The sequence below is a fragment of the Callorhinus ursinus genome, unplaced genomic scaffold, assembly GCF_003265705.2.
Source record: "Callorhinus ursinus isolate GAN/ISIS: 27379988/994484 unplaced genomic scaffold, GSC_fseal_2.0 scaffold8, whole genome shotgun sequence".
Classification (NCBI taxonomy): Eukaryota; Metazoa; Chordata; class Mammalia; order Carnivora; family Otariidae; genus Callorhinus; species Callorhinus ursinus.
Genome location: NW_027397070.1, coordinates 2,500,383 through 2,528,103, shown reverse-complemented (window position 1 = coordinate 2,528,103; position 27,721 = coordinate 2,500,383). Strand labels below are relative to the sequence as shown.

Here is a 27,721-nt window from a genome sequence, read left to right as displayed (position 1 = left end):
GAAGGGAAGGGCATGATTCTCGCTTTCCAGACAAGTAAGTCCAGCCTTGGAGAAGGACGTGACTGTAGGCTCCGCGAAGAAAGGCAGGGGCCCCCGAGAGCCCGACTCGGCAGTTCCCGTCGCCCCAGGGCTACTGGGCGGAGGGAGCGGGGGCGGGAGAGACGCCGGATCTGTTGGGGCGTGGCCTTATGACACGACGTCACGTCTCCCTGCCCGGTAGCCCATTGGTTCTCCATTACCGCCCTTTTCCGGGGCAGGGAAACTGGCCGCAGAGCCGGAAGCGGGGTAGCCCTCGGGCTTGAGGGGGCGGCGGTGTGGAAAACAGAGAACCTGGTGCCATTGGAGCTGGCCAGCTTCTCCATTCAGGCTCCAGCCCGAGTTGAAGACCCCCAGGATTCCGGTGGCCTATGGAAAGGATCGCATCGCGAAGTATCCGGCGCAGACCGAAAGAGCGCAGCCACTAAGAGCCGCCGGAAGCTTCGCCCCTAGGAGGAGTCGAGAAGCCTCGCCGTGGAGGAAGGAACCCAGAGGGCCTGCCCCCGGGGCGGAGCCCGCGGCCATGGCCACGCCCCCGGGGGCCGGTCCCGCGGCTCTGCGCTTCGCCGCCGCCGCCAGCTGGCAAGTCGTGCGGGGACGCTGCGTGGAGCATTTTCCGCGAGTATTAGAGTTTCTGCGATCATTGCGCGCTGCTGCCCCTGGTTTAGTTCGCTTCCGCCACCACGAACGCCTGTGTATGGGCCTAAAGGCCAAGGTATTGGAGCCCGTAGGAGCTGGAAGACGGGAAAGGGGAGGGATGCGAGGGCCGAGGGCCGACTGCTTGGGGTTGGGACTCATTGGAAAAGGGCAGCTTGCCCTGAAGTGGAGATTGCGAGTTGAGTACCCTTCACAGGTAGTGGTGGAGTTGATCCTGCAGGGCCGGCCGTGGGCCCAGGTTCTGAACGCCCTGCATCACCATTTCCCAGAGTCTGGACCTGTAGTGCGGGACCCCAAAGCAGTGAGTAATCCCTGGAATAAGCCCTATACCCCAGTTAATACTGGGCGCCACAAAGTTGATTCTCCTTCCGGCTACTGGGTCCTGGTGACCCTAAATTGTCTGCTTTTCCTACTCTCAACAGACAAAGCAGGATCTGAGGAAGGTCTCGGAGGCACAGGAGACCTTTTGCCAACAGGTGAAGCAACTAGCAGAGGCCCCAGTGGACTTGGCTTCCAGGCTGCAGGTGAGACTGGCTGGCTTGGAAGCTATTATGTGGCCAACATTTCCCTAGTCCTCTTCTGACCTGCCTTTCTACCTCCCTGCAGGAACTTGAACAAGAGTATGGGGAACCCTTTCTGGCTGCCATGGAAAAACTGTTTTTTGAATACTTGTGTCAGCTAGAAAAAGCCCTGCCTGCACTGCAGACACAGCAGGTTTTGTTGGGACAAAATAAGGGCAGAGTGGGGGATGGCTGTATCAAGGACTGTGGTCTTCATGCCTCTCTCCCTCTGCCCACAGCTTCAGGATGTGCTGAGTTGGATGCAGCCTGGAGTTTCTATCACTTCTTCTTTTGTCCTGAGCCAGTATGGTGTGGACATGGGGTGGCCACTTCCAGGTACAAGGACCATCTGGGAGAACAAGGAACTTGGGGGTGGATTGTTTGGGCTGAGACTTTTTGAGATGGGCTATTGGAAGGGTTACATGGACCTGAGCCATAAGAAACCAGACTGAGTTGGGTTTCTGTCTGTTCTGAGGAGCTTCATTTTCTTTTTCAGAGTGCTCTGTTCCCGATTCAGCGAGCATGACAGAGCCCACGGAGCAGAATCCTCCTCAGCAACCAGAACTAGCACTTCACGATCCTTTGCCAAATGCTAGGCCTGGCCCACACCTACCTCAGGCACCAGCCTCAAGGAAGCACCAGGAACCTATGGCTGGCCACCACTTCAATCTGGCCCCTCTAGGCCGGCGAAGAATCCAGTCCCGATGGGCATCCACTAAGGGAGGCCATAAGGAGCGCCCCACAGTCATGCTGTTCCCCTTTAGGAATCTGGGTTCACCAACCCAAGTCCTATCTGAGCCTGAGAACAGGGAAGAACATGGGACAGACATGGCAGATCCAGCAGGTGCTGGGGGCACGAGAGCAGCTTCCACTGGAAAGTCAAAGAGTCCATCCCAGACCCCGGGGGGAAGGGCTCTGAAGGAGAACCCAGTTGAGGTGTTTGCTTCAGAGCAAGAAGAGTGAGTGGAACAGTTGCTTCTCCCTACTAGCAGTCCATTCTTTGCCTGCTTTCCCCTCACCTTATTTTTTTGCTTGCTCCCAATGCAGGAATTGCCTGGTTTGCCCCATGGACCCCCTGAGACTGTCATTATCCCCTCCTAGAGCCAGGAAGCCATGTAAGTATTCTGAGTCAGACTGGGTCAGATAGCCTCCTCTCGCGGGGACTCTTGAGGGCCTGTTTGCCTAGAAGGGTACTTTGATTCTGGTTTCCTTCCTGCAGTGTGTCCTCCATCTCTGTGCAGCTCTGTCATTACCATAGGGGACTTGGTTTTGGACTCTGATGAAGAAGAAAATGGCCAGAAGGAAGGAAGGGTGAGTAGGAAGGAACAGAAAGCTGGGGAAGGGGCTGAGCCGAACAAGACAGAGAAACCCACATGCTCCAGAATATGGAGGGCTCAGGGAATGAGATGATGATAGCATCTCCCTGCTCCCTTCTCTGCAGGAGTCTCTGGAAAACTATCAGAAGACAAAGTTTGACACCTTGATCCCCACCTTCTATGAATACCTCCCCACTTCTGGCCCCAGTGCCATGTCTGTCCCTCCCATGACTGTAGAGACAGGTCTAGACACTTAGGACTGGGATTCCCTCTGCACTCTGCCTGTCTCCTTCCTCATCTACACACAGTTTAGTGGGAATAAAGCGGAAGCCCGGGCTTGGGTGACCTGACTACCTTGCTAAAATTACCTTGTAATCCTTGTTAATTAAAATTTGGATTTGTTAAAACACTGCCTTGGTGTGAGGAAGGGGAATTAAGGCTTCTATCGAGTCAGTGTAGGTCATTCCTTAGAACTGGCTTCACCAGGGCTGGAGGAATCCCTTTGCCTTTTTACTTCCCCTGGAAAATGGTGTTCACATGTGCCAAGAAGGGTTGATAGCCTCAAAGGGAAATTTCCCTTCACTATGTTAAAAATATCTGTGTGTCCTGATAGCAGACTGTACTTCGTAAACTCTCCTGCCGTCGGGTTGCCTGGGGGTGGTGGTACTGGAATGGAGGTACTTCGTGGAAAAAGTATTCCCTGTCCTTGGCTCTACTGGGTCAGTGCCAACTCTACTGCCGCTTGCCCTGGAGCAGCACCCAGGTGCCAGCCTTGTGCAGAAAGATCCAGAATCTCTTCAAAGTCCTTGGGATCTCTTTATTGAGATATTTAAAATTATGTCAGCACTTTTGGGCTTTTTAGGTATTCAAAGATCCTATTTAATGAAGCTCATTAACAAAACATGATTTCAGGAGCCTCACTCTTCCAGACCAAGGTCATTCAACACTTAGATAGGAATCAGCATCTTTTCCTTTTAATAATCTTCAGGATGCTGGGTCCCCAGATTCACATTTGACTGTCTGACTTCATTTTCTCAGCCTGCCTGCCTTTGCTTCCTCCCCAGTGAGTGCCGTGGGCATTTTGTGTGTACAGTACAGAATTACTGCAGGCGCCCTCAGGAGTGAGGCAACAGGAAACGACTACGAAATAGAGTAGCTGGGATGGCTGAGGAGCCCACCTGAGGGGCCCTGTGCTCGGGTGCTAGAGCCTTGAGAAGGCATAGCTGCTCAGGTCTAGCTGTCATCACTGAAGATTGGATTCACCTGCTGGGTGACCCGGATGAAGGTGGTTCTCCGGCTCAATTCCTTCAGTTTAGCTGCTCCCACGTAGGTACATGTGGAGCGGATGCCTCCAAGGATGTCTCGGATGGTATGCTCCACATCCCCTTTAAAGGGCACCTCCACCGTCTTTCCCTCTGAGGCCCTTCGAGGAGAAAAACTTTCTTACCTTTTCCTTTTGGGTTCCTTAAGCCCAGTGATGGCTCGCCCCTGCTCTCTGGCATTGAGCCCGAGCTCACCACTGTTCCTCCAAGAACCGTACCATGCACCTCCCAGCAGCCAGGAGTTCTGCCACCACCCTACTTAGTCACGCTTTCCAGGAACCCTCGGCTCCTGGACCTCTGCACATACCTGTACTCAGCCACGCCCCCGGCATACTTCTTCATGGCCATTTCAGAACTCATCCCATAGAAGAGCTTGTACTTCCTGCCATCATCCCTCTCGATGAGCTCACCACCTGACTCACTGTGCCCTGCCAGCATGCCACCCAGCATCACAAAGTCAGCTCCTGCCCCTGCCAGCATCCACAGAGGAGGGAAAGAAGTGAATCTGGCCCAGGTACCCACATACCCACCCTCAGAAGCAACTCACGCCAAATTCTCAGTCCTGACAACGAGTCTAACATCTTCCTGGTTTCGTTCCCCTAGCCGACCCACAACCCACACAGGCCTGCTCTGCTTTGGCCTCTACTCCTCAGTGGGCTTGATTTCCCCAAGAATTTAAAAGGAGCTTCTGGAGATTCCCTGCCTGCTCTCTCTTTTGTTTTTTTGCTGCTTTTGCCATCTTCTGGTCATTTCTTTTCATTGTGTGCAGCTAAACAAGACTCACTTCAAGTGTCCCAAGGGCAAAAGTCTCTAACTTTAGTCCCACAGTCCGGGGGATACTACAGGTGCCGTGGCCTGCACTTGGGCAGTCCATATCAGAGTCTCAGGATTTCTCTTGCTGGCTTGCCCCAGGTGACACCACAGCTTCAGGGTCACTAGTTCATATTGTGAAAGAATTTGAATGGCTTTCTCAGCCTTTCCAAGCCTGATCCTTGACCCTCAGAGGTGACTTATCCTCTTCTACAGGACCCTCTCTCCATGCTCTCCCAACATCCTTACCGAAAGCCTTGGCCACATCCCCAGGACAGCTGCAGCCTCCGTCCTGCAAAGTAAGGAGCACTATGAAGAAAGAACGTGGATTGCCCAAGCACTCTGAGCGATGTTCCCACGGCCCACTTCAAAGCTGACAGGAACCCAGGAGTCCTGATCCACTGCTACCACAGTCTCCACAGCCAGCAGAAAACACAGATGTTTGGCAGCATCATACCCTACCGTGCCCTTGGGCCTTACTGAGATGATGTGGCCTTTGAGGCCATGAGCAGCATCTGCACACTCCATCACTGCACTGAGCTGTGGATACCCCACTCCAGTTTTCTTCCGGGTGGTGCACACGGAGCCTGAGAAAAATGTAATGAGAACAGTGAAGTGCTCCACAGGCATTTGCCAACTGGGGAGGTAGCCCATGGCCCAGTGAAGCAGCTTACCTGGTCCAATTCCCACTTTGATGATGTCAGCCCCAGAGAGAATCAGCTCTTCCACCATCTCTCCTGTTACCACATTCCCTGCCTGAGGCACAAAACGGCAGTCTTAGGGTCGGAAACAAGAGAGGAGGTTGAATGCTCTCATACACAGCATGCCTGGACCGTGACCTTCCAGCATTATTACCTAAGTTTCCTCTACTGGGCAAGGACTCTACTTCCCAAGCTGAGGTAAGGGGGTTAGTGGCCAGCATCACTGTTGCACTAGGGTAAAGCTGGGGTCCAGTTGGACCAAGGCCAGAGCTGATTTACAGATTTATCTTCCCGTCCTTGCCAAGAGATCCAAACATATCCTGTCATTAAGCTGTTACATCATAAAATCTCTGGCTTCAGGGAAAGGGGGAGATGTGGTCATGTAAGCTAAATATCCATCTGTCTTTACTTCTGATGGACAGTACAGAGAGACCCCTTGATGCTGTAGAGAAAATGAGACCTTGCCATCACTCCCCTAAGCTTGTAAAAAAAATAAATAAAACTCTTTCACACGATCCCTCTAATATGATTCTAGTGCATGTCCACTTCAGTGGGCAGATGAATATATACCGTAGGTATGTACAAGGCATGTATCAAGGGACAGAGGTAACTGCACTAACCAATCTGAACATTTTAAGCATGGAACCATGGATTATCACCTAGTGACAAGATTCAGTGGACTAGGAAAATCAGCATAGGAGAAATGAACTGACGTCACAAAATGAAGCGTCTGGAAAGAGTGGAAGGAAGAGGAACATACCAACTACAGGGTACTGGAAACATACCATAATGGTGTGCTTGGGGAAGCGCTTCCGCACATCCTTTACAAACTCAACAAAGTGTTCCGAATAGCCATTTGCCACATCCAGGCATATGTATTTCACCTGGGGAATAGCTTCCAGGATCTGCTCCAGCTGTTCAAAGTCTGAAGAGCCTGTGCCTGAGCTGGCAGCCACATGCTGTGAGAGAGAGAGGGCCACTGGCATGTCACAAATGACCCAGTGAGCAGCCAGTGGGGTTGGGAAGGTGAGGGTTGGTTCCCAGGAAGCCAAAAAGAGATACCTGGAAAAGTGGGATAAGGAAGGGATCAGGGGAGGATCAGCATTACCTCAAGACACTCAGGATTCTGGTTAGCAAACTCTTTCCACTGCTGGAGGCTGTAGTGTTTATGAACAGCTGTGAAGAGGGAGAACTGGGGAGAAGAAAAAGCCATCAAAAAGAAGAGAACTTTACAAGCGTCTCTTTTTCTAGAAACATTTATAGTATTCTATCCGAGGGAGAAAAGGACTGAACTTTGGAAAGCAACTTGAAGAAACCACTGGTTGAGCTGGGATTTTAGCTTAACCATTATTCTCCCTAAAAATACCAGTAGGGCTTTTTCCCGTAAGCCAGTGCTTGTCCAACACTCCACCCAAAGTACAAAGTCATCTGGATTGGATTTCACCAATCAGCACCTACAGGTGACAAAGACAAGCTGCTGGTGCAGTGGGACAAGCAGCAGACAAGAAAGAGGCAATATCTGGAGAGAGGTAATATCTGCCTGCACTGACTCAGCCCCTCCCCCTATGGTAGCCTAGTACTGAACTAACCTATTTTGGGGTATCTTTTGGTCCATTTACCAGCAATAATTCAGTGAGTCTAAATGCTTACAAAAGGCAAGGTCTTAATGGAGCCAATAAGGTGCTACCCCATTCTTTCTCCATCTCCACTGGAGTAAAGGACAAATTTTTTGGAGACACGGACCAACCTAAAAAGTCCATTTCCTTCCATCTGTTTCAGTCAACGGTTGACAAGTTCAAGGATACAGTGAACTCATCAGACTTGTATTCCATAGGTCAACAAATTGCAAAACAATATCCCAAGACTTTGAGAAAGGCACTCGGAGGCCGGTGTGAATGCTGGTGCTTGTGCCTTATTTTTATTTTATTTATTTTTTTTAAAAACCTTTAAGTAATCTTTCACCCCAAGGGGGGGCTTGAACTCAAAACCCCCCCGCCAAGAGTCCTGCGTTCCACTGACTGAGCCAGCCAGGTGCCACACTGCTGGTGCTTTAAAAGTGCAGACATGCAAATAGACGAGAGCAGTTGACAGAGACAGCCCAAATCTTGCAAGTGACAAGAAATCCAAAGAAGTCATGTGTCAGCCAGCAGTAAGGAAGTGCTAATGCTATACTCACTCATCAACACCACCCAGCTGAAGCTGGTATTGAGTTTACTTCCTCAGCAACACTTTGCCACCAATGTGCTGATACACAAAAATCATTCCATGAGGTCAGTAGACCTTGGAGATATACTGGTATAGTGTGATATGATGAGCACATCGCGATTACATACCAAGCTAGAGACCTAGAAAAAGATGCTTGTATCCAACCTTATTATTACTGTGAAACCTGGCTCTATCTCTAAAATCTGATCTCTTTAGCACTCATCAGCAGTACTGAAAAGCCAGTCTCAACATAAAGCATTAAGATAGTCCCCACAAGGGACTCCTGGGTGGCTCAGCCGGTTAAGCATCCGCCTTCAGCTCAGGTCATGATCTCAGGGTCCTGGGATCGAGTCCTGCATCGGGCTCCTTGCTCAGCGGGGAGCCTGCTTCTCCCTCTGCCTGCCGCTCTCCCTGCTTGTGCTCTCCATTTTCTCTCTCTCTCTGACAAATAAATAAATAAAATCTTAAAAAAAAAAAAAGTCCCCAAAAGGGCCACGTATTCTAGCACGTTTGTTAATGCTAAAGTCAGATTCACTATTCCTCAACTCTACTGGGCAGAGCAGGTGGACAGTGGGCAACAAGATTCCTAAGCAGTTAGTGAATGGCAACAGCAATAAAGTACTAAAACTGTTTAACTATCAACCTTAGAGAAGTTAACAACAGACATTCCACAAAGACTTACAGCGATCGAAAAAAGAGAAAGGGAGATGAAGTCCTTGAGGCTAACAGAGCCACAAGCAGCAGCAGAATCCATCAACCAGGGCTACATCGATTAACCAGAAGAATGCATGTGTTCTTTGAGTGCCCAGAGTAACTATCTACCTTCTCAGCTACAAGTATAGAGGCAGGTAATATTACTGACAGGAGCAGCATGTTCTATTTTCAAAGTGAACAATAACCTGTGCATAAGAAAAACACATTCCATTTTGGGCACGTCCCAGAAACTCCCAGAAACCTAGGACTTAAAGAAGAGGAAGGTCAAAAAAATAAAAGTAAAAAAAGGGTAGCAGACATGAAAGAAAATTAATAAGCTGCTTCTCTTCCTAGCTAGGAATTTTTGAATGCTCAAACTATATTTAGTTTCTAGACTGAAACTGGAATATTTAGTGTCCTGAACAATGGTGTAACTGGAGGGATGAATGTGATTTGGAAGGGATGACCTGGGAGGTGGGAAAAGTTGGCAGGGTATGTAAACTGCTGGACAGGAGAAAAAGGAAAGTTATGTTTATGTATCAGAAAAATGGGGTAAAACTTAGTTTTGAATTTTACTAATTCAGATGTGCCTTTGAACTTACCAGATAAAGGGCATTAGTATTGGAGAAAATGGATAAAATAGTAAATTGTAACATCCTGTTAACTTGCCAGGCAGCTGACCTGGGGTTGGGGTGGTGATGCAAATTACCTCTGCAGTCAGCCCACATAACTGGTCACCAGTGAGGAACCTGCATAAGGGAAATCCTACCTTACAGATAACCTTGGCCATCTCAAAGGTGCCCACAGTATCCATATTGGCAGCAATGATGGGGATCCCAGTGTACATCTGCTTTGAGTTCCGAAATGAAAAGGATCTTGTGAGATCCACCTGAGATATGAACAGGAAACAGCATTTCATTCATCAAATAAATGAGTATTGAACGAGGACAAGAACCAGAAATGCCTCTCAGTCCTGCCCCACCAGGAGCTTGGGGTCAAGAAAGTAGAACTAGGAAAGTAGGCTCACCTCACTTCGAGATTTAAGGGTACTGCGTTTGGGCCTCAACAAGACATCCTTGAAGTCCAGTTTGATGTCACTGTCGATGTGAGGCATGGCGGGAACCTTGGGGTAGCGACAAATCCGAGAACTGGAAGGTAGAAAAAGTCAGGTGGCAGGATCTGAACCAATCTCCCCGTAGGCCTTAATGCCCTGTTACAGCTAAAGGCATGGCTCATCTCTCGCCTTGCTTTAATTATGGAAGGTCGGGCATTGGCTGAGCCATGGTCTCTGAAGACTGTCACCTCCGATCCGTCCCATGGTTGGAATTACCCGTGGTATCTCCATCCCAGGTACTATATGATGGGGAGAAGAACTGGAATGGAGTCGTGAATGACCCCCAAAATGTGCATTCCTTAACCCTCACTACTCTTCTTTCTCCCACCCTCGCAAAGAGCAATTTGGGGTAAGTAAGGCTGATTTGGGGGTGAGGAGGAATGTGGGAGATTCCCACAACTAGTTTCCGGAATAGGGGTACTCACTTCCTGTCGCCGTGGCCCAAGTGGCAGTTGACCACAGTCACCCTTGCTTAGCAACTAGCCTCGTGCAGCTCCGCCGAGCCTTGTGGGCCACACCAACAGGTTCCGCCAATTGCGGGCGCAAAGGATAAACGGGAAATCCCAGTTTCGGCAGCGGCCGTGCGAGGCCTTCTGGGTAACAGAGTTCACACACCGAGGTTGCCCTTGGATCCGAGGGGCGGAAGACTACGACTCCCAGGGTGGAACGCGCGGAGCTGTCCCCTGGCATGATGGGAGAAGTAGTTCGTTCCGACCCTGCTTTCCAAGCCCCGGCTCACTAGGGACTCTAAGAATCGCGGAGGCGTTATCTCTGCTGTAACTAAACCGCCGCCTTCTTTTTATTCGTGACGCCACCAAAACGAAACGCGGGAGCATTCCTGAGCCTTTCGGGAACCCGGTGGAAAGAAGATGGGGGGGAAGGAGGGGGTGGAGCCAGGAAGTGACCCGGAAGCAGAAGTGACTCCCACAAGCGGATTGCTGGGGAGCGGCAGCGGCGACCACAGCGGTGGAAGCAGCAAATTATCTGCGTGCAGCTCCAAACTGGGAAGAAGATGCTAATTAAAGTAAAGGTGGGAGCACCTCCAGCCTTGCCAAGACGCTGTGGTACTGGGCTGGCCGCTGTGCCTTGCGGGAGAAGCGGGGAAGGAAAACCACGCCTTTCCCGAGCCTGGAGGGTGCTGACAGCCTCAGGGCTCCGCGCGAGGGGTGATGGGAAGTAGGGGGGCCCAAGAAGGCTTTGAGGGCTGGGGACTGGCCCCGGCAGACGACCCCGGGGCCTCTGCGGGTCCTGCTTTCTCGCCAGGACTGTGCTATGACCCAGAAGGAGGCCGCCTTTGTCCGGGGCCTCGCTGTACTCGAACCCCGGCAGTCATAGGGAAGGCCAAGCAGCAGTTTGGCTCTCTTTCTCGGAATCTTGGAATAAGCTGTAATCTCCATTCTGCATTGCCCTCCTTACCTGCTTCTCCCAGCCCCTAATGCAGCTGCTTCCAAGCACAACACAAAAACATTAGCCTGGGGAACCGGGGGCCTCTCAGGAGCTAGGCTGTAAGCCTTTGCCGGTTGTCGCCAGTGTGCGGTATCTCAGCCAGCCTTCAGAACCAGAGCTGGGAGTGTGTTCAGTCAGCACCTGCCTTTCTGAGCCAGGCCTCCTGGACCAGCCTCACTTCCTTGGCTGAGGCAGGTTAGTTATCCGTGCCCTGGTTCTTGGTACTAGCAGCGTTTCCTTCATCTCCAAGTCTCCCGTGGTTCCTCACCGATTCCCAACCCTCATTAGTCCTATCTGCTATTGCTTCTTTCGTACCTTCCGACAGAGAGACAGAAACTAAAAATTGACGCAGTGCAACACTAGTTTGGCCTTTTTGCTGCAGAGTAAGTCTGTTGTTATTTCATCAGCTCTTTAGTGTGGTTACCGTGCTTAACAGCCGTTCTTAACCTCTTCAGTCTTTCCAGACCACTTCCTAGCTGAGGATTGAGGCCAAAGAGCATGTTAAAAATCATGGTTTTTCAAACTGTGAGTAGTGACTAAAAGAGTCACTAATTGTAAAATCAATTGAATGGGTCGCAAGCAACGTTAAAAGAAAGAAAATATAAGTATCAGGGTATTGTTTCACGAAATTTTTGTGGTCTCTGGTGTCCTTGAGAATTCTTTGAATTATATGAATGTCAGTTTCTAGCTTTGATACAGGAAACAAGGGCATCCTGATTCAAAGGCATGCTTTCCTTAGGACATCTCTTACTGCTGTCTTATCCAAAGGAATGCCAGTATTCTCATGGATTCTGATGGTGTGGGGGTAGGAAGATGGGGGGGTGTAAAATGACCTGTAGGATTAAGAGGGCCAAATGGTTCATAGCATTTTGCCCTATCAGAGCTTTCTACAGCCTAAAAGTGTTTGATAAATACAGGTTTGGGTCAAAGCCTTCTGATTCTTCAAAGCAGCTTTGCTGAGAATGAGCTTCTCTTGGAAGTTGTAGATCCCCAGAGACCAGGACAGGGTGTTTCACCTAGAAGACAAATTGTATATTAGGCTGCAGGACTCATGAAACCCTTGCCTGTTTCAGACCCTGACCGGAAAGGAGATTGAGATTGACATTGAACCCACAGACAAGGTAACGTATGGCCGGTACTTCATGCCTGTCTCCCCACATGCACATTCACTTGGAAATGCTGATGGACTTAGTCCTTTTCGCTCTCATGCTGTCTGCATAGCTCTTGTTCTTTCCACTTCCGTGGTTTTACCCCTTTGCAGTCCCTGACTACTTGTACCCTTAAAGGTGGAGCGAATCAAGGAGCGTGTGGAGGAGAAAGAGGGCATCCCCCCACAGCAGCAGCGGCTCATCTACAGTGGAAAACAGATGTGAGTTTGACATGGATATGAGGTGTGGCAATCTTACGTGACATTGAGGGAGCAAATACTGGAGGAGGAGCCTCAGATCCTTTGGTGATTTGGTGAAGCCTGTGAATTCCTTCTCAGAATAAGATTTTTGCAGACATAAAATACATAGATTAACAAGAGCAACTATATTGAGATTTAGTTCTCAAAATACTAAAAACAAATTTGTGATAATATATATGGTTTATTAATACGTTAAGATCTAATGGTGGGTTTAATTTACCATAATTTTGACATATTTTCAAAATACTCGCGAACAGTTGTAATATGATATGAAAATAGCCAATTTCTGTTGTTAACAGGTTACCCATGTTGCTAATACCACTGTGGGTTTATTGCTTGTTTTCAAAATTAAAAGAAATATTTCAGTTAAGGGTCAGTAAAAATAAAGATGTAATTTTTTTTTCATGAGTTCATAGACCAGGAAAAAGACTCAAGAAACCCAGTGTTAGAATCCTGTTCTACATCGTATTTCTAAAGCCTTTTTTTTTTTGCCTTCTTTTCCTGCAGGAATGATGAGAAGACAGCAGCTGATTACAAGATCCTAGGTGGTTCAGTCCTCCACCTCGTATTGGCTCTGAGAGGAGGAGGTGGTCTTAGGCAGTGATGGACCCTCCCTGCATTTTATCTCCTTACCCTGTCGCTCGTAATGAGGCATCATATATCCTCTCACTCTGTGGGACACCAGAGCCACTGCCCCTTCTCCTGGATGCCCAGTCTTGTTTGGTGGGAGATCGTGAGGACCCCAGGATGCAGGGTTCCTGGCCCAAAGGGCCCTTGCTGGCTGTTGGGTTTTAGTTTGCAGTCCTGTGTGCTTCCCTCTCTTATGGCCACGTCCCTAGTTGTCAATAAAATATTTCCTGACCTCCTGAAATCTTTGTTGTATTGCACAAATGTGAACGAAGTTGAAATGGACCCAGTACACACTCATTTACACCTCTGAAGAAGTAGGGCAATGGGAGGGAATGTGCCCTTGGGGCGGGGGATTATCAGACTCTAGGAAAGTCTACCCAAGGTGGTGTGCAGCCAGTTCTTACCAGCTCAGGAGATCTAATTATTGGCATCTCTTTCCAACCCCGTAAGTGATTTCATGCTGGTAGCTTGAAATTGGCCTCAAGTGGCAAATCAGTCCCTCTCCCCAAACTGGTTGTTACACATTTACCAGTATACTAATGATGGGGGTGGTAGAAACCAGGACAGTGAATTCTCTCCCATTTTAGCCCTCCTGGACATTTGGGCCTGGTTCAAGAAAGGCCTCAGGGCTTTACGGACACTACATTGTGGCTAAAATGCTGCTCGGGGCTCTGGGTTCTATACTTAACAGAAGACAGGCCGATTTGGAGATGGGTTGAGGAGTGACAAGCTATGGATCACTTAGGTCTCAACTGGTAAGAGAAAATGAGAGCGGTGCCAGGCGAAAGGGCTCCCTTCCCTGGCTTCTCTAGTTTAGCCGACTCCGGCCGGGCTGGGTGGAGTGGAGGAGTAGGGGAAGAAGGTGTCTTGGAGAAGCTGGAGCACTGTGGTTCCCCCCGGGCGGTGGCGTTGGCACTTTACTGCAGTCCTTCCCTCGCTCCACCATCAGAAGGCGCTCTTGCGCGGTCTCCAAGCGGACGGCCGCAGGCCCGCGCGGCGACGCTCTAGTCGCCGTTTCTCTAAGGCAGGCGGGGCGGCTGGCAGCCGCGAAGAAAGCCTCGCTCGCCCGCCATGGCGCGGCTCCCGAAGCTGGCGGTCTTCGATCTGGGTGAGGAGACGGGCCTGGGGAGCTTCGCAGGGCGCTCTCCTTTTCCAAACCGCAGCGGCAGCTCCCGAGACCTGCGCGCTCCGAGCCTGAGCCTTCCCTCCGTCCTCCCGCAGATTACACGCTCTGGCCGTTCTGGGTGGACACGCACGTAGACCCCCCGTTCCACAGGAGCAGGTGAGGGGGCGCTGGGGAGGCCGGCGTCGGGCGGGGTGGGGCGGGCTGCAGCTGAGCGCGCTCTCTCTCCGCAGCGATGGGGCGGTCCGGGACCGGCGGGGCCAGGCCGTCCGACTGTACCCAGAGGTGCCCGACGTCCTGCAGCGGTTGCGGGACCTTGATGTGCCCGTGGCGGCCGCTTCACGGTGAGGAAAGCGACTGAAAACGCTGCCGGGTCTCAAGCTGAGAGACGCAGGCAGGAGACGTCTCGCGTAACCCCGGGGCTACAAAAACTTCGGCGGGGCAGATTTGCATGTATTTGCATATCGTCATTGGGCCCTCTCCTGTGCCTTTAATTTATTAAACATTGGCTCAGCCGCCGCCTGTGTCAGACGGGAAGCATAGGGAGTTGAATGAGGACCGAGGATGCCTACCTGTCCTGGAAAAATAGCAAGTTGATTTCCCCCCTGGTTAAATATAACTTGGCTTGCAGCTCTGGCCCTCCGGATCCCAGCTCTGACACCTTCTTGCAGGACAGGGGAGATCGAAGGGGCCAACCAGCTTCTGGAGCTCTTTGACCTTGACAGATACTTTGCTCATCGGGAAATCTATCCAGGCAGCAAGGTCACCCACTTTGAGAGGTAGGTGGAGATAAGGGTAGAAGCAGGGAGACCATAGAGGCTGAAGGAGCTAAGAAGCTAGCGAGGCCACTCCCTGCCCCTCCTTGCACAGGTTGCAGATGAAGACTGGAGTTGTTTTCTCCCAGATGATCTTCTTTGATGATGAGAAGCGGAATATCGTAGACGTCAGCAAACTGGGTACTGAGTGGTAAGATTAGCCCTTTGGGGAATGAGGAGAAAGGGTTCGGATGAGGGGTTAGGTAGGTATGTACGGGATGGATGATTTGCATGACAATATTTGGGTGACACCCAAAAAAGGTGAGAGGAGCGACAGGCCTGATGAAATGTGGCTTTTTTTTTTTCCCCTTCTAGGCGTTACCTGCATTCATGTCCAGAATGGAATGAGTCTTCAAACCCTAACTGAAGGACTAGAGACATTTGCAAAGGCCCAAGCTGGGCCCTGAGGTCCAGTCTTGTGGATGAGCCTCATCGGAGGCATAAAACTGAAAGGAAATCAGGAAGGCATTCTCAGGTGTATTTGTAAATTATTAAAGCATGTTTGTGTGCGACAGAAGAGGTCCTCCTGCATGTTTCTATTTGTCTAGCGTTGTAGCCGGCCTCGGCTAACTGGAGGTGCCAAGAGCAGAGCGCGCGGCATTAGTCTTCATTAGGTTGGGCCATAGAAACTTGTGGCACACCTGACTGTGACCCCCCCCTTGTGCTCGCCCCATCCGCACTCCGTTTCCTGAGCTCTGCCAAGGGCCCGAAGAACTCTTCCACTGGCCCCAAGCAGTGGGACGCGCGACCCTGCACACTCCCTTCCAGGAAAACAAATACTGTGTTTTGGGGGGGAGGGGGTGCGGCGGCCTTTTTATAGCCCAAAATGAAGCGGCCGCTTTAAGTGGAGCGAGTGGGTTGGGGGCTGGTGCCTCGGGTCACGTGGTAGAAGTGGCCTCGTCGGCTCCAGTTGATGATGTCGGGGCGGTGCCCCAAGGAGGGATTGGCCCAGGCCGGTCTCGGAGCGCCGAGGCCGCACCCTCCCCGAGCAAGGCGGAAGTAGCCCGACGCCGTGGGGCGGAGGCGGGAGAGGCGAGGGTGGCGATGAGTGGGCTCGGCAGACTCTTCGGGAGGGGTGAGCCGGGGCGAGGCTGGCCGCGGGGGTGTGGGGGAAGGCCGTGGCCCGGGGCTGCCCCGAAGACCCCATGCGCGGCCTAGTGAGGCCTCCTCACGTGCCAGGAGGCCCCGCCTCGTCAGGGAGCCTGAGTCCGGCTGCCTCCCCTCCCCCGCCGCAGAGAGAAGAGCTGGGGGCCGGCCCGGGACGGGAGCGGAGGGTCCCCACTGTTCAGTCGGGGGGCGGGGGGGATGAGTTTCCGCTCGTCCTCATCTCCTTTCCAAAACACTGGTGCTTCCTTTATGCTGGCCAAGAGGGCATCTGAGGTGATGAAGAAAGATTGCCTACTTAAAACTCCTATCTGGTAGGGCAAGACAAGCCAAAACTGACATATACACTGTCGTGTAGCAACTCCATGACGGAGATGTACCTACCACCCAGGGAAGCACAGAAGCAGCGCGGGGCGGGGTAGTGAGCCAGAAGGCTGGAGAGGTATGCCGGGTGGAGAATTGAGGTTGTCCAGGAAGATGTAACTGTGCAAAACAGGCAGGAAAGAGTATGGTGTGTTTAGGGGAACAGACTGTGTGTGTGTGTAGAGGTAAACAAAGGCCAGATCAAGAAGGGCCTTGTATGTCAAGTTTTGGATTTTATCCTGTAGGCAATAGAGAGTGTGGAAGGATTTTAAGCAGGCAAGGGCCACCGTTTTTTTAGGAGTGCAGAAGATGAAGGGGAAAATTGAGATCAGATTTTTTTTTTTCTCTAGCCCCTGTACTTCATTCAGTTCGATCCTGTGGAGTCAGGACCTTGGGCATCTGCTAGGACAGCAAGTGCAACAGTGATTACACAAAGTGACCAAACTCTGGTGGGGATGTGATAGTGGGGCGGCTGTGCATGTGTGGGGGCAGGGGGTGTATGGGAACTCTGTACCTGACACTCAAGTTTGCTGTGAACCTAAAACTGCTCTGAAAAACAAAGTCTATTATTTTTAAAAAAGGCCTGGAAATGACTTGAAAGGCAGCTTGGAATAGCAAACGAATACTGGATTTGAAAGTCATACTGCCACATTTCGATTACTCCTCTATTCTTACTAGCTGTGATTTTATTTATTTATTTATTTTAAAGATTTTATTTATTTATTTGACAGAGAGAGACACAGCGAGAGAGGGAGCACAAGCAGGGGGAGTGGGAGAGGGAGAAGCAGGCCTTCCGCTGAGCAGGGAGCCAGATGCGGGGCTCGATCCCAGGACCCTGGGATCATGACCTGAGCTGGAGGCAGACACCTAACGACTGAGCCACCCAGGTGCCCCTAGTTGTGATTTTAAACAAAAACAATTTAACATCTTTGTGCCCGTTTTCATGTTTGTGAAGTGAAGATAGTACATTCACCGTAGAGAGTCCTTTTGGGATTAACAATAATGCAGTCAAGTGCCAGCACATACTATGCGCTTAGTAACTGGTGGCTGATAGTTTTCCTCCGCACAATATGGGCCTGCTTGATTGGACTCCAGGGAAGAAGGAGAAGGGGCCAACCCCTGAAGAGGCAATACAGAAACTGAAGGAGACAGAGAAGATACTGATCAAGAAACAGGAGTTTCTGGAGCAGAAGATTCAACAGGAGCTACAAATGGCCAAGAAGCATGGGATCAAGAATAAGAGAGGTAATGGGGGAGAGGTGCCAGTAGGGTGGGCCCAGGTGGGAAGCAAGGGCTTCTGGCTCTGATGTTCAGGGTGTGTGCTGGGTCAGCCGCCCTACAGGCTTTGCGGAGGAAGAAAAGATTGGAACAACAGCTGGCACAAACCGATGGGACATTATCCACCCTGGAGTTTCAGCGTGAGGCCATCGAGAATGCCACCACCAATGCAGAAGTGCTTCGTACCATGGAGCTTGCTGCCCAAGGCATGAAGAAGGCCTACCAGGACATGTGGGTACGGGGGGAGGGAAGCAGGGGGCCCAGGCGCTGGGGAAAGTAGCTTGGTATTGTACTTTGAATCTTAAAACCTCTCAGAATGTGAATTTACATTATAGACGTGCCTATGACAGCTAGACCTCTGTCGGTCTCTTTGCTTCCTGTAAGATCTCTTTGCTGGCTAAAGCATTATAACAAAGAAAGATGATTTAAGACCCTTCAGAGAGGGAAGTGCAGCCTGTCCTCCCCAGTGTGGCTTCTTATCAATCCTCAGGCCAGCCTTGCCTCTGTACAGTTTCCCAGGGACCTCTTCTACCTGATAGCCGGGGATTTATCAGCCTGAGGCCACAGACAGGAGGGGCTTCACTCAGGCAAGACAGGAAAAGTCGGGAGGGTTGTTTCCTGATTTCCTGGCTGTGTATCTTGTTCTCAGGGACATTGACAAGGTGGATGAACTGATGGCTGACATTACAGAACAACAGGAGGTGGCCCAGCAGATCTCAGATGCCATATCTCGGCCTGTGGGCTTTGGAGACGTTGTGGATGAGGTGATTGGGACTGAGAGGTCAGGGAATATGGGAGAAAGCAGGAGGCCAGCCAGAAGGAATGCCCAAGAGAATCATGGGGCAAGTTTGGGGGAGGAGAGGGACTCCAAAAGTGGTATGTTTTGGGAAGTAGAAATTCCCTTTCTTGGGGCGCCTGGGTGGCTCAGTTGGTTAAGCGACTGCCTTCAGCTCAGGTCATGATCCCGGAGTCCTGGGATCGAGTCCCACGTCGGACTCCCAGCTCAGCAGGGAGCCTGCTTCTCCCTCTGACCTTCTCCCCTCTCATGCTGTTTCTCTCTCTCTCTCTCTCTCAAATAAATAAAATCTTAAAAAAAAAGAAAGAAATTCCCTTTCTTCATCTTTTTTTTTTTTTTAAGATTATATTGATTTATTTGAGAGAGAGAGCATGAGATCACGGGAGGGGAGGGGCAGAGGGAGAGGGCAGAGTCCTAAGCGGACTCTGCTGAGCTTGGAGCCCAACATGGGGCTTGATCTCACAACCCTGAGATCAGAGCCCTGAGATCACAACCTGAGCTGACACTAAGAGTTGCAGGCTTAACCAGCTGTGCCACCCAGGCGCCCCTCATTTCTTCATCTTAAACAGTTTTGTTGTTCCATATCCAGGATGAACTGTTGGAGGAGCTAGAGGAGCTGGAGCAGGAGGAATTGGCCCGGGACTTGTTAACTGTGGGTGACAAGGAGGAAGAACCCCCCACTGAACTGCCCAGTGTACCTTCTGCACATCTGCCCGCAGGACCAGGTACTCAGGGCTATTCTATTGTCTTAAGGACTTGAGGAGGTGGAATAGATACGGGGAGAGATTATTCCTCTTACATCCTGCTTCAAAGGAACCAGGCAAAGAGGGCTGCTGCTACCGTTGCACAGGTTATTGACCGTGTAAGGGTACCTGGCTGAACAGGAATGAAGACTAAAGTCCAGCTGTGCCTCATTCGGCAAGCTGGGCACCCTGGTGTAGGGCTACAAGTTCTGGGAGAGAGAAGCACATTTTCTTAATTTGTACAAGGGTTCCCTGGGAGTTAGCAGCAGCCCAGCAAGCAGAAGGACCACACCTTTAGGTTCTTTGCTGGGGAGAGAAAATTCAGCAAACTTTCAGTGTTCTTTTTTTTTTTTTTTTTTTTAAAGATTTTATTTTTTTTTTTTTGGGAGACAGAGAGAGAAGTAGAGGGAGAAGCAGGCTCCCCGCAGAGCAGGGAGCCTGATGCGGGACTCGATCCCAGGACCCTGGGATCATGACCTGAGCCGAAGGCAGCCGCTTAACGACTGAGCCACCCAGGCGCCCGACTTTCAGTGTTCTAGCAGGGGATTGTTGGAAGTTGCTACGGCCCTAACATTTCTTCTCTGGGTATCCTTGTCCCTGAAGCTCCTGAAGCAGATGAAGATGAAGAAGCACTAAAGCAGCTGGCTGAGTGGGTATCCTGATAAGTCTGGGCTTGTTTTCCCAGTGCTGCCTTCATTGGTCTCTTTTCCTTAAGTGCCAAGTGCTAAGCTAAAGGAACATAGCCTTTTGGGGAGGTCCTGCTGAGGGTGATAGTGTGACCCTGCCTGAAAAGGTGTTGTCGCCCTCCCCTCCCTGGCTCAACTCTGAAAAAAGACCTTGGTGTGAGAGGAGCCCCTGGGCTCCCTTCTCTGATAGCAGTTACAGTGCCCTTGTTCCCAATAAAATCGGGCAGATGGAACCATACTGCTTATACTGCCTCCTCTACACCTGAAACTCTTCCCTGGCCTTTGGAGCTTTGTTTCAAGCATTGAATCACAATGGGAGTAATGAAGGGAATAACGAAGTACTGGAACAGAGAACAAATGGGAGTTGACAATATCTTGACCTACTATGTTCTAGGTAGGTACTGTTTTATCTTTCAAGTTGGTGTGTCCTAGAGTTGCCTGGTGCTGAGGTTAAGCACAAGTATTATTTATCTTAGACCCATATGGAGCTGTCTCTGAGTCTTCTCTCATTGCTTTCCCCCAATCATGCCTCTGCCAAGACAGCCCCATGATTTACTACTCATTTGCCTTTTGCAAAGCCCATTTTCAAGGACAGGGAAGGAGAATATAGGGATGAAGGAGCAAGTAGCTTTCCTTTATTCAGAACCCACGGTAAATAGGCTTGTTTGAACTGTCTTTTTGGTTTCTTTTTTTTTTTTTTTTAAGATTTGTTTACTTATTTTGAGAGAGCGTGTGCATACAAGCAGGAAGAGCAGAGAGAGAAGGAGAGAGAACCCCAAGCTGACTCCCTGTTGAGCGCAGAACCTGATTCGGGGCTCAGTCCCACAACCCCGAGATCATGACCCAAGCTGAAACCAAGAGTGAGACACTCAACCAACTGCGCCACCCAGGCACCCTTGCCATTTCTAAGAGCAATCGATGAGGGACCATGATTCACTGGGATTGTTCCAACAGTGGTTAAGGTGGCATCTGGAGAAGGAACCAAGATATTTCACACATCCTGATGCCCATTTCAAAGGGAACAAATAATGCCATCCCTTTGGACTGTAAACAGAGGCAGAGCCATAACCAAATAGCAACCAGGGCCTCTGTCCCACTGCTTGAACATTTAGAATGCACAGAGATGTAAAATAATAAGCATTTACTTAGCCAGAATAATGAAGCTTCCCCAAAGTGGGTGTTTATCCCAGCACCCTCTCCCCCATGAGCCACGTATGAGCTACATTGTGAATTACCCTATTGACTTACAGACATCAAGGTGACTGGTTATAGACTCTGGTTAGAAATCCACCTCTTGGTCTCAGTAGGGTTCCCTGCTAAGGTTCCCCTGAAGAAAGAATGTCTTTGACCCCAGCTGATGAAACTAAATCAGAAATAGATTTATTTTTGGTATAAAGGATTTTTAGCCCCAGACCCTCCTGCTTTGCTCCTCTTCCAATCCCTTCCTTCAACCATTTTTAGGTATTGATTTCCAAGGATTGGTGCCGATTAGTGGTGCTGGAGGGTTGGCACATGGCCTCAAGCAGCCTGATCTCCTGGGTGGGTTGCTCAGGCTGGAACTTGAGCACCCAAGGATCCTTGATGATGTCCAGGATGGTGGCACGCTTGGTGGCTTGGCGTAGCGTCTGGAGGACCAGGTTCTAGGGCAGGGGAAAGAGAGGTCTTGGCTGAGCTCGCCCCCCATTGTGCCACACAGGCAGTGAGCCGCTGGACCTGAGAGAGAAGCAGGACAGCCCATCACACCACTCTGGTGAAAGGGGGTGTGGTCCTGATTTTATCCTGAAGAGCAAGGCATTTAACTCCCTGGAGGAGAGGGAAAGGAAGGGTACCTTGGGGGAAACCTCTTGCATAATCCCTTTCTGGCCTAAAGAGACAGAGGCTGAAACCTGCTTGATTCACATGTAAGGTGCAGAGCCCAGGGGTGGCCCTTTAAGGTCCCTCCCCGCCAACTTCTCTAGGGCAGGGGCTAAAGTGTGAGATGGGTCTGGTGGGAAAGAGCCTCCCCCAGGGTGGGGAGGCCTAGGATGGGTCTTCTCTGCCTGTGGGTCATCCCTGAGGCCTCAGCCCTCCTGGGGGAGCCAGCACCTTGCACTCCTGGGAGATGGAGTAGTTAGATGGAAAAGTGACCTCCTTTTGAGTCTCTTTCAGCAGCTTCTTGAGATTGGTGTCATCAAAGGGCAGCCGGGCGACCACTAGAGTGTAGAGGATGACGCCCATGCTCCAGGTGTCAGACAGGAAAGGGTTGTAGGGCAAGCCCAGCAAGATCTCCGGGCATGCATAAGCGAAGCTGCCACAGTAGGTCTGGCTGAGGTGGTTTGTAAAGCAGTTCGTTTGGCGGTAAGAAGGGCTACTATGCACTGTCTGGTTAGAAGGCACCATCTTGGCGAAGCCAAAGTCTGATATCTTCACATTCTCCCGCTTGTCCAGCAACAGGTTCTCCAACTTTAAGTCCCTACCAGCAGCAGAAAGGCTGGGGGTCAGGCTGGGGAGAGGGCTTAGTATTAGACCGGGAGCTGAAGGGCCAGGGGTCAGAGGCTAGAGATGGAAAAGGCAAGGTGGGAGAGAGGTGCCATTATGAGGATACAAGTAGAGAGGAAAGAGCCATGGAGTTGTGAGCAGAGCCCAAAGGTGAGAGAGGATGGTACCTGAGGACCACAGGGGGCTCGTCATTGTAGTTCAGAGTGCTGTGCTCACAGTGGGCGCTACAGAAACGTTCTTGAGCAGAGAATTAAAATAGAGGGGATGAATGGGCCTAGATAACTGAGGAAGGTCAAGGGAGAAAAAAGAGGGCAGAAAATGGGAAACATGCATAAAACCCCCTTGAGAGCCCAAAGGCCCCAGCCTGGGTGGCAGCGCCCTCACCGGTGCACGATGCCCTTGCTGTGCAGGTAGGCGATGCCCAGGGTCATCTGGGAGAACCACTTGCCAGCAAGGGGCTCAGAACAAGCCCCATATCGCTGGATCCACTCAAGGACATCACCGCCCTGAGCCAGCTCCAGAATGATGTATACTCGGGATGTGGTTTCGATGGCCTGGTAGAAGTTGATGAGGTACTTGTGCCGCAGGACCCTCATGACCTGGCCCCGGAAGAGGGACCCATCAAACCTGGGAAGGGAGAACCCGGGCTGTGCTCCCAGCCCTCCTGCTGTCTGACGGCTAACTTAACTTAGAACTCTGCAAGCGGATTAAACTCCAGAGGGCTGGGTGATCTGTGGGCAAACCCTAGGCTTTGTACTTTTACTTTGTGAGGGGCTGGAGGTGAGTGGGTGGGTGGAAAGAGATTGAATTTACATCAAGTCATTTTCATGCTGCTTAGTGAGACAGTCAGCCCTGCGGGGGTGGGGTGGGGTGGGGGGGCTCTCACTCCACCCCCTCCTAACCACACCCCTTCTGAGAAGTCTTAAGCAGCTTGGTCTCAGTTCCCTTTCCAACCTGTATCTCACGGGGCAGGAACTTGTTAAGATAGTCCTCAGAGGCCTTCTTCTTTGAGATGATCTTGACAGCCACCATGACCTTCTGCTTTGTGTAGTAAGCCTCATACACCGTCCCATAGGAGCCATTGCCAATGACCTTGCCCACCTCGTAACCATAGGCCTCCATGACAGAGCGGTAGGCTGAGGTAGGTGGTGCTACCTCCGAGGTGTCTCCCTTCCCCATGGTGTTGGGCTTGCTGAGAGTAGGGAACTGTGCTACTTCGAAGCCTATTATCTGCTCAGAAAGCCACCTTTGAGCCACTGAGGGCTGGGGTAACAAAGTAAAGTTAGTCTCCAAATGCTTGCCTATATAGTCACGCAAGTCTGGGATGCTGGGCTCACCTCCCCAATGGGAACATGGAGGGGGGAGAAGGGGGCAGCAGTTCTTTTTGTCTCCACTGGCTGTTGTTACTTCTTCCTCCTCCTGGTTACGGAATTCGCCAAGGTCCCATGTTCCGCATACATCACAATTCACGTTCTTTCCACCTTGGGCCACAAGGCTTGAGAATGAAGTGCACAGTGGAACATATTCCTGGAGGCAGCTTCTGTAGTCTGGTGGACCCCCCCCCCCCTCCCGGCCATAGATCTAGTCCCTTCAACCATTCATGTCCATTGAGCACCCACTGTGTGCCAGGCCATGCACTGAGTACTGGGATAAAACAGTTAATAATGCCAACAGAGACCCTGTACTCAGTTTATTATCCAGAATGAGAAACTTGCATGTGAGAATATGACAGAGAACTGCAAGGTGTTGTAGAAGCCTATTCTAAGGAATCTTAACCTTATAATGTTTTTTGTTTGTTTGTCTGGCTTAAAGCAACCACCCTTTTATTTATTCATTTATCTTTTGGCAAGTTGAGCTGTGCTCAGTTGGGTGGTTCTTCTGGTGGTCTCATCTTAGCTGGGTGGTTTGTTTCTGCTGCATATGGTCTCACTATCCAGTGGACTAGCCAGAGTTCCTTCACATAGTAGCAGAGAATTACATGAGGAAAAAAAAAATCAGAAATTGCATGACAGTTAAGCCTAGACTTCAAAATTGCAGAGCATCACTTCCATACCTTTATAAAAATAAAGAGTTTCAAGGTTACAAGGATCCCAGATTGAAGGGGTGGAATAGACTCCACCTGGGAACTCTGAAATGCATTCTTATCTTCCCATGACCCTAAGTTCTGTACTTTTCCTCCTCTCCCTCTAGCCATTCCTCAGACTTCACTGGAGCCTTATCTTCTCTGTCCCTTAATCATATCCGGAAGGTTCTACCACAGGCCTTATTTCCTCAGAGCTTTATGTCCTCCCATTAGGATCTCACCCATTTCCCAACACTTTAGTTATTACATCCATGCTGACTGCTCCTAATCTCATCTCTATCCCAGATGTCCTCTGGAGTTCCAGATCCAGCATCCAGTTGCTTACTGGACATCACATGGACATGTCTCCCTCAGGTATCTTAAACTCACCATGTCCAAAATTGAACTCTCTCTGTTCTTGCCCTAGACTTCCTCTTTTTTTTCTTTTCTTTTTTTTAAAGATTTATTTGACAGAGAGAGCGAGCACAAGCAGTGGGAGTGGCAGGCAGAGGGAGAGGGAGAAACAGGCTCCCTGCCAAGCAAGAAGCCCAATGCGGGGCTCCATCCCAGGACCCCGGGATCATGACCTGAGCCGAAGGCAGATGTTTAACCGACTGAGGCACCCAGGTGCCCTCTGTTGAATTCTATACTCATCTTCAATTTACACACCCAGTCATCCTAGACCCTTCCCTTTGCCTCAGCCCTTACATCCAATCTGTCACCTCTTCTACCTCTTAAAACTATCTTTAATAATACACTCCAGGCTCTTGAAGCGGCTGCCACCACCTTAGGTCAAGCCTCCATCAACTGATCACTCTAGCAAGCCTTCTGCTCCCCTCCAGTCTTCACCCTGAACTCCAAGGCATAACACGGATTTGATTCCCACTTAAAACAATTCAGTGCCTCCCCATCTGCCTCAGGATCAAGTCCAAAATCTTTTTTTTTTTTTTTAAAGATTTTATTTATTTGAGAGAGAGAGGGAACACAAGCAGGGGGAGTGAGAGAGGGAGAAGCAGGCTTCCCGCCGAGCAAAGAGCCCAATGTGGGGCTCGATCCCAGGACCCTGGGATCATGACCTGAGCTGAAGGCAGCCGCTTAATGACTGAGCCACCCAGGCGCCCCAAGTCCAAATTCTTTTATATGGCTTCAACATCTGACCCTGATACGGGGCTCTACCCCAGGACCCTGGGATCATGACCTGAGCCGAAGGCAGATACCTAACGACTGAGCCACCCAGGTGCCCCTAAATAAAATCTTTTTAAAAAAAATATTCAAGCACCTATACCCAAGGATGCTAAAAAAAATCTTAACACTGTGTTAAAATCATTGTGTTTTTAACCTCAGTTGGACCCCCAAATGCTGCCCAGTGATCCTGCTCATTTTCCAGATCAGCTCACTTCCATTCTCCACAACCTATTCTTCTCAAACCTCTTAACTTCATCTCCCTCTTCTGGTCAGTTGACCTCCCTTACAGCCCTAATGGGAGATGCGAGCAGAAAAAACACAATTACAGACACTACGTTAGATGCTGTGACAGAAAGTACTGGGGCTCTGGGAGCACCCAGAAAGGAGGAACATCCAGTTTGGGCTTGAGCAATCAGTAAAGGTGTCCTTAAAACAGCTCATGAGATAAGTTCTCAAGGAAGAGTAGGGGTTTGCCAAGACAGAGGGAACAATGAAGGAAAAGTAATTCTCTTTGGCCGGAGCATTGCATGTATGTTAAAAGATAAAACTGGGGGCGCCTGGGTGGCTCAGTTAGTAAGCGTCTGCCTTCAGCTCAGGTCATGAACCCAGGGTCCTGGGACTGAGCCCTGCCATCAGACTCTCTGCTCAGCAAGCCTGCTTCAATTTATTTATTTGACAAAGAGGGAGAGAGCACAGCAGGGGTAGCAGCAGAGGGAGAGGGAGAAGCAGGCCCCCTGCTGAGCAGGGAGCCCCATGTGGGGCTCGGTCCGAGGATCCTGCTAGAGGGATTACCTGGATTTAAGACTGTGTGTGTGCAGGGTGGGGGATGGCACGCAGGGGAAAGAACAAAAGAAGAATCACATTTTCTATCTTCCAAAAAAACCAACTCCAACAACAGATTGTGCCGTAGGCTACTGGTAAATTCCTGTTTATTGACAGCCTGCTGATCCTGCTGGCAGGGTAGTTCCAAAGTTTGTTGTAAGCTAGATCTACATTCTCAAACTGCCAAGATGAGTTGTACAGGACACACTGTGGTAAGGAGGCCCACCCTGCCCCGCCCATCTTCTGCTCCTCTGGATAGGTAGCTTGGTGGCAGCTCTGTCCTCATCATGTCCAACGGGTAAACCAGTTTATTCAAAACACGTGTATTAAGCTGCCTACTTTATACAAAAGCACTGCTAAGTCCTGAGGATATCAAGTGGATAAATTACAGTCTTCCTGTGAGTAGTTAGTAATGAGCAAGGAAAACAGACACATAAGTAGTAAAATAACAGTACGGTGAGATAAAGTGCTATAAACAAAGACTGGAAGATGTAGAGGCAGGCTTTATAGAGGAGGCATTTGTACTGTTCAAGAGGGGTCTCCAGGCAGGTAAGTAGGGGATGGTAGATTGGGCAGTCTAGGCCAAAGGAACTATATGAGGCTTGCAGGCTTGAGAGAACATGACATTCAAGCTTCTAATTTGAATACAATTAGTGTACCTGGAGAAGTAATAAAGATCCAGGTCTGACAGGCCTCATATACCAAGCTTTTTAGAATTTATCCTATGTACTCATGTTCAAATTTTGGTCAAAATAGTCAAAGTCAGAGCCTCTTAAAAAATGATGCCTAGTCACCTCCTCCTCTAAGATCCTGATGTCGTGGACCCAGATCTCCATGTTTTTAATAAGCTTCTAGCTGAATCTGATGCACACCAAGATCTGAGCACCACTGTTGCAGAAAACAGTATATATAGTGTATATATGTATGAATCAGCAGCAGAGTGGAAAATGGATCCAAGAAGGGAGGTGACCAGGAGACTAGCAAGGTGGTTGTCATGGTAATTTAGGTGCGAGAGGATGAGACCCGAAGCTAGGCAGCTAGGGAGTGCAAGTATTTGGAAGATATTGAGGAAGTAAGCAGCAGGGGGGCTTGACAGCATTGATCAGAGGAGGCGGGGAGTTGGGACGGGGGAGTAAGTGAGAAAGAGTCCCAGGTTTCTGGCTTCTCTTAAGTTACTTTTCTAATTACAAAATTCACTGATTTATCTAAAAAACTCAATCCCCTACTTCCTAGAACCTCACCTCCTCCTCCTGCAGGGAGGAGGGCTGGGTCAGAGAGGGCAGAAGAAGGTAAATGGAGGACTTTTCAGGTCAGAAGCCAGTTAAGATTTCCCCTGTACTGCTTTCCCCGGGGAAAGGGAACCTTAAG

The 27,721-nt window shown here is 50.2% G+C and overlaps 6 protein-coding genes across 10 annotated transcripts; 4 read left to right on the top strand and 2 right to left on the bottom strand.

The window, feature by feature from the left end:
- Window positions 1-228: 228 nt before the first annotated feature.
- TINF2 (TERF1 interacting nuclear factor 2) lies at window positions 229-5,917 on the top strand. The gene is given in 11 exon segments (XM_025870268.2): window positions 229-751; window positions 890-994; window positions 1,116-1,217; window positions 1,300-1,407; window positions 1,493-1,589; window positions 1,750-2,212; window positions 2,301-2,368; window positions 2,473-2,564; window positions 2,695-2,788; window positions 2,791-4,405; window positions 4,918-5,917. Coding segments are annotated over 10 exon segments (1,413 nt in total). The 5' UTR covers window positions 229-559; the 3' UTR covers window positions 2,883-4,405; window positions 4,918-5,917.
- On the bottom strand, window positions 3,366-9,999 carry GMPR2 (guanosine monophosphate reductase 2). 2 transcript variants are annotated; one of them, XM_025870270.2, is made up of 10 exons: window positions 9,840-9,999; window positions 9,328-9,448; window positions 9,070-9,189; window positions 6,511-6,594; window positions 6,188-6,361; window positions 5,376-5,457; window positions 5,182-5,288; window positions 4,951-4,993; window positions 4,199-4,361; window positions 3,366-3,992 (listed from the first exon to the last, which is right to left on the bottom strand). In XM_025870270.2, the coding sequence occupies exons 2-10, from the start codon at window positions 9,412-9,414 to the stop codon at window positions 3,803-3,805; spliced, it is 1,050 nt and encodes a 349-aa protein (XP_025726055.1). In that variant the 5' UTR covers window positions 9,415-9,448; window positions 9,840-9,999; the 3' UTR covers window positions 3,366-3,802. The 2 variants fall into 2 exon arrangements, with proteins under 2 accessions (XP_025726055.1, XP_073751089.1); XM_073894988.1 differs by having other exon boundaries at window positions 5,182-5,457.
- A 291-nt stretch (window positions 10,000-10,290) lies between these two features.
- On the top strand, window positions 10,291-13,139 carry NEDD8 (NEDD8 ubiquitin like modifier). 2 transcript variants are annotated; one of them, XM_025870283.2, is made up of 4 exons: window positions 10,291-10,444; window positions 11,934-11,981; window positions 12,147-12,229; window positions 12,776-13,139. In XM_025870283.2, the coding sequence occupies exons 1-4, from the start codon at window positions 10,427-10,429 to the stop codon at window positions 12,870-12,872; spliced, it is 246 nt and encodes an 81-aa protein (XP_025726068.1). In that variant the 5' UTR covers window positions 10,291-10,426; the 3' UTR covers window positions 12,873-13,139. The 2 variants fall into 2 exon arrangements, with proteins under 2 accessions (XP_025726068.1, XP_025726069.1); XM_025870284.2 differs by having other exon boundaries at window positions 10,310-10,438.
- A 707-nt stretch (window positions 13,140-13,846) lies between these two features.
- Window positions 13,847-15,353, top strand: MDP1 (magnesium dependent phosphatase 1). Of its 3 annotated transcripts, none has more exons than XM_025870281.2 (6): window positions 13,847-14,006; window positions 14,120-14,180; window positions 14,255-14,365; window positions 14,693-14,800; window positions 14,892-14,977; window positions 15,152-15,353. In XM_025870281.2, the coding sequence occupies exons 1-6, from the start codon at window positions 13,970-13,972 to the stop codon at window positions 15,241-15,243; spliced, it is 495 nt and encodes a 164-aa protein (XP_025726066.1). In that variant the 5' UTR covers window positions 13,847-13,969; the 3' UTR covers window positions 15,244-15,353. The 3 variants fall into 3 exon arrangements, with proteins under 3 accessions (XP_025726066.1, XP_025726067.1, XP_073751090.1); XM_025870282.2 differs by having other exon boundaries at window positions 14,892-14,987; XM_073894989.1 differs by lacking the exon at window positions 14,255-14,365.
- Window positions 15,354-15,755: 402 nt separating this feature from the next.
- On the top strand, window positions 15,756-20,044 carry CHMP4A (charged multivesicular body protein 4A). The gene is made up of 6 exons (XM_025870278.2): window positions 15,756-15,911; window positions 17,399-17,548; window positions 17,635-17,812; window positions 18,231-18,345; window positions 18,967-19,102; window positions 19,724-20,044. Exons 1-6 carry the CDS (start codon window positions 15,881-15,883, stop codon window positions 19,780-19,782), a joined length of 669 nt encoding a protein of 222 aa, XP_025726063.2. The 5' UTR covers window positions 15,756-15,880; the 3' UTR covers window positions 19,783-20,044.
- A 1,120-nt stretch (window positions 20,045-21,164) lies between these two features.
- On the bottom strand, window positions 21,165-26,122 carry TSSK4 (testis specific serine kinase 4). The gene is made up of 5 exons (XM_025870274.2): window positions 25,545-26,122; window positions 23,239-25,422; window positions 22,669-22,883; window positions 21,892-22,258; window positions 21,165-21,446 (listed from the first exon to the last, which is right to left on the bottom strand). Exons 2-5 carry the CDS (start codon window positions 23,461-23,463, stop codon window positions 21,264-21,266), a joined length of 990 nt encoding a protein of 329 aa, XP_025726059.1. The 5' UTR covers window positions 23,464-25,422; window positions 25,545-26,122; the 3' UTR covers window positions 21,165-21,263.
- Between the last annotated feature and the right edge of the window lie 1,599 nt (window positions 26,123-27,721).

What these genes read in the sequence shown, in the direction of transcription:
- TSSK4 (XM_025870274.2), bottom strand. Translation starts at nt 23,463, where the DNA reads ATGGGGAAGGGAGACACCTCGGAGGTAGCACCACCTACCTCAGCCTAC. An exon ending in TCCTGCCCCGTGAGATACAG is followed by an intron (nt 22,884 to 23,238) that starts GTTGGAAAGGGA and finishes TTCCGGGGCCAG; the next exon opens with GTCATGAGGGTCCTGCGGCA. An exon ending in AGCAAGGGCATCGTGCACCG is followed by an intron (nt 22,259 to 22,668) that starts GTGAGGGCGCTG and finishes TGCTGCTGGTAG; the next exon opens with GGACTTAAAGTTGGAGAACC.
- CHMP4A (XM_025870278.2), top strand. Translation starts at nt 15,881, where the DNA reads ATGAGTGGGCTCGGCAGACTCTTCGGGAGGG. An exon ending in CGGCAGACTCTTCGGGAGGG is followed by an intron (nt 15,912 to 17,398) that starts GTGAGCCGGGGC and finishes ATTGGACTCCAG; the next exon opens with GGAAGAAGGAGAAGGGGCCA. An exon ending in AAGAAGGCCTACCAGGACAT is followed by an intron (nt 17,813 to 18,230) that starts GTGGGTACGGGG and finishes TCTTGTTCTCAG; the next exon opens with GGACATTGACAAGGTGGATG.
- GMPR2 (XM_073894988.1), bottom strand. Translation starts at nt 9,414, where the DNA reads ATGCCTCACATCGACAGTGACATCAAACTGGACTTCAAGGATGTCTTG. An exon ending in CCCTTAAATCTCGAAGTGAG is followed by an intron (nt 9,190 to 9,327) that starts GTGAGCCTACTT and finishes TTCATATCTCAG; the next exon opens with GTGGATCTCACAAGATCCTT. An exon ending in TCCCCAAGCACACCATTATG is followed by an intron (nt 5,458 to 6,187) that starts GTATGTTTCCAG and finishes TTTGTGCCTCAG; the next exon opens with GCAGGGAATGTGGTAACAGG.
- MDP1 (XM_025870281.2), top strand. Translation starts at nt 13,970, where the DNA reads ATGGCGCGGCTCCCGAAGCTGGCGGTCTTCGATCTGG. An exon ending in GCTGGCGGTCTTCGATCTGG is followed by an intron (nt 14,007 to 14,119) that starts GTGAGGAGACGG and finishes GTCCTCCCGCAG; the next exon opens with ATTACACGCTCTGGCCGTTC. An exon ending in AAGGTCACCCACTTTGAGAG is followed by an intron (nt 14,801 to 14,891) that starts GTAGGTGGAGAT and finishes CTCCTTGCACAG; the next exon opens with GTTGCAGATGAAGACTGGAG.
- NEDD8 (XM_025870283.2), top strand. An exon ending in ACATTGAACCCACAGACAAG is followed by an intron (nt 11,982 to 12,146) that starts GTAACGTATGGC and finishes GTACCCTTAAAG; the next exon opens with GTGGAGCGAATCAAGGAGCG. An exon ending in ATCTACAGTGGAAAACAGAT is followed by an intron (nt 12,230 to 12,775) that starts GTGAGTTTGACA and finishes CTTTTCCTGCAG; the next exon opens with GAATGATGAGAAGACAGCAG.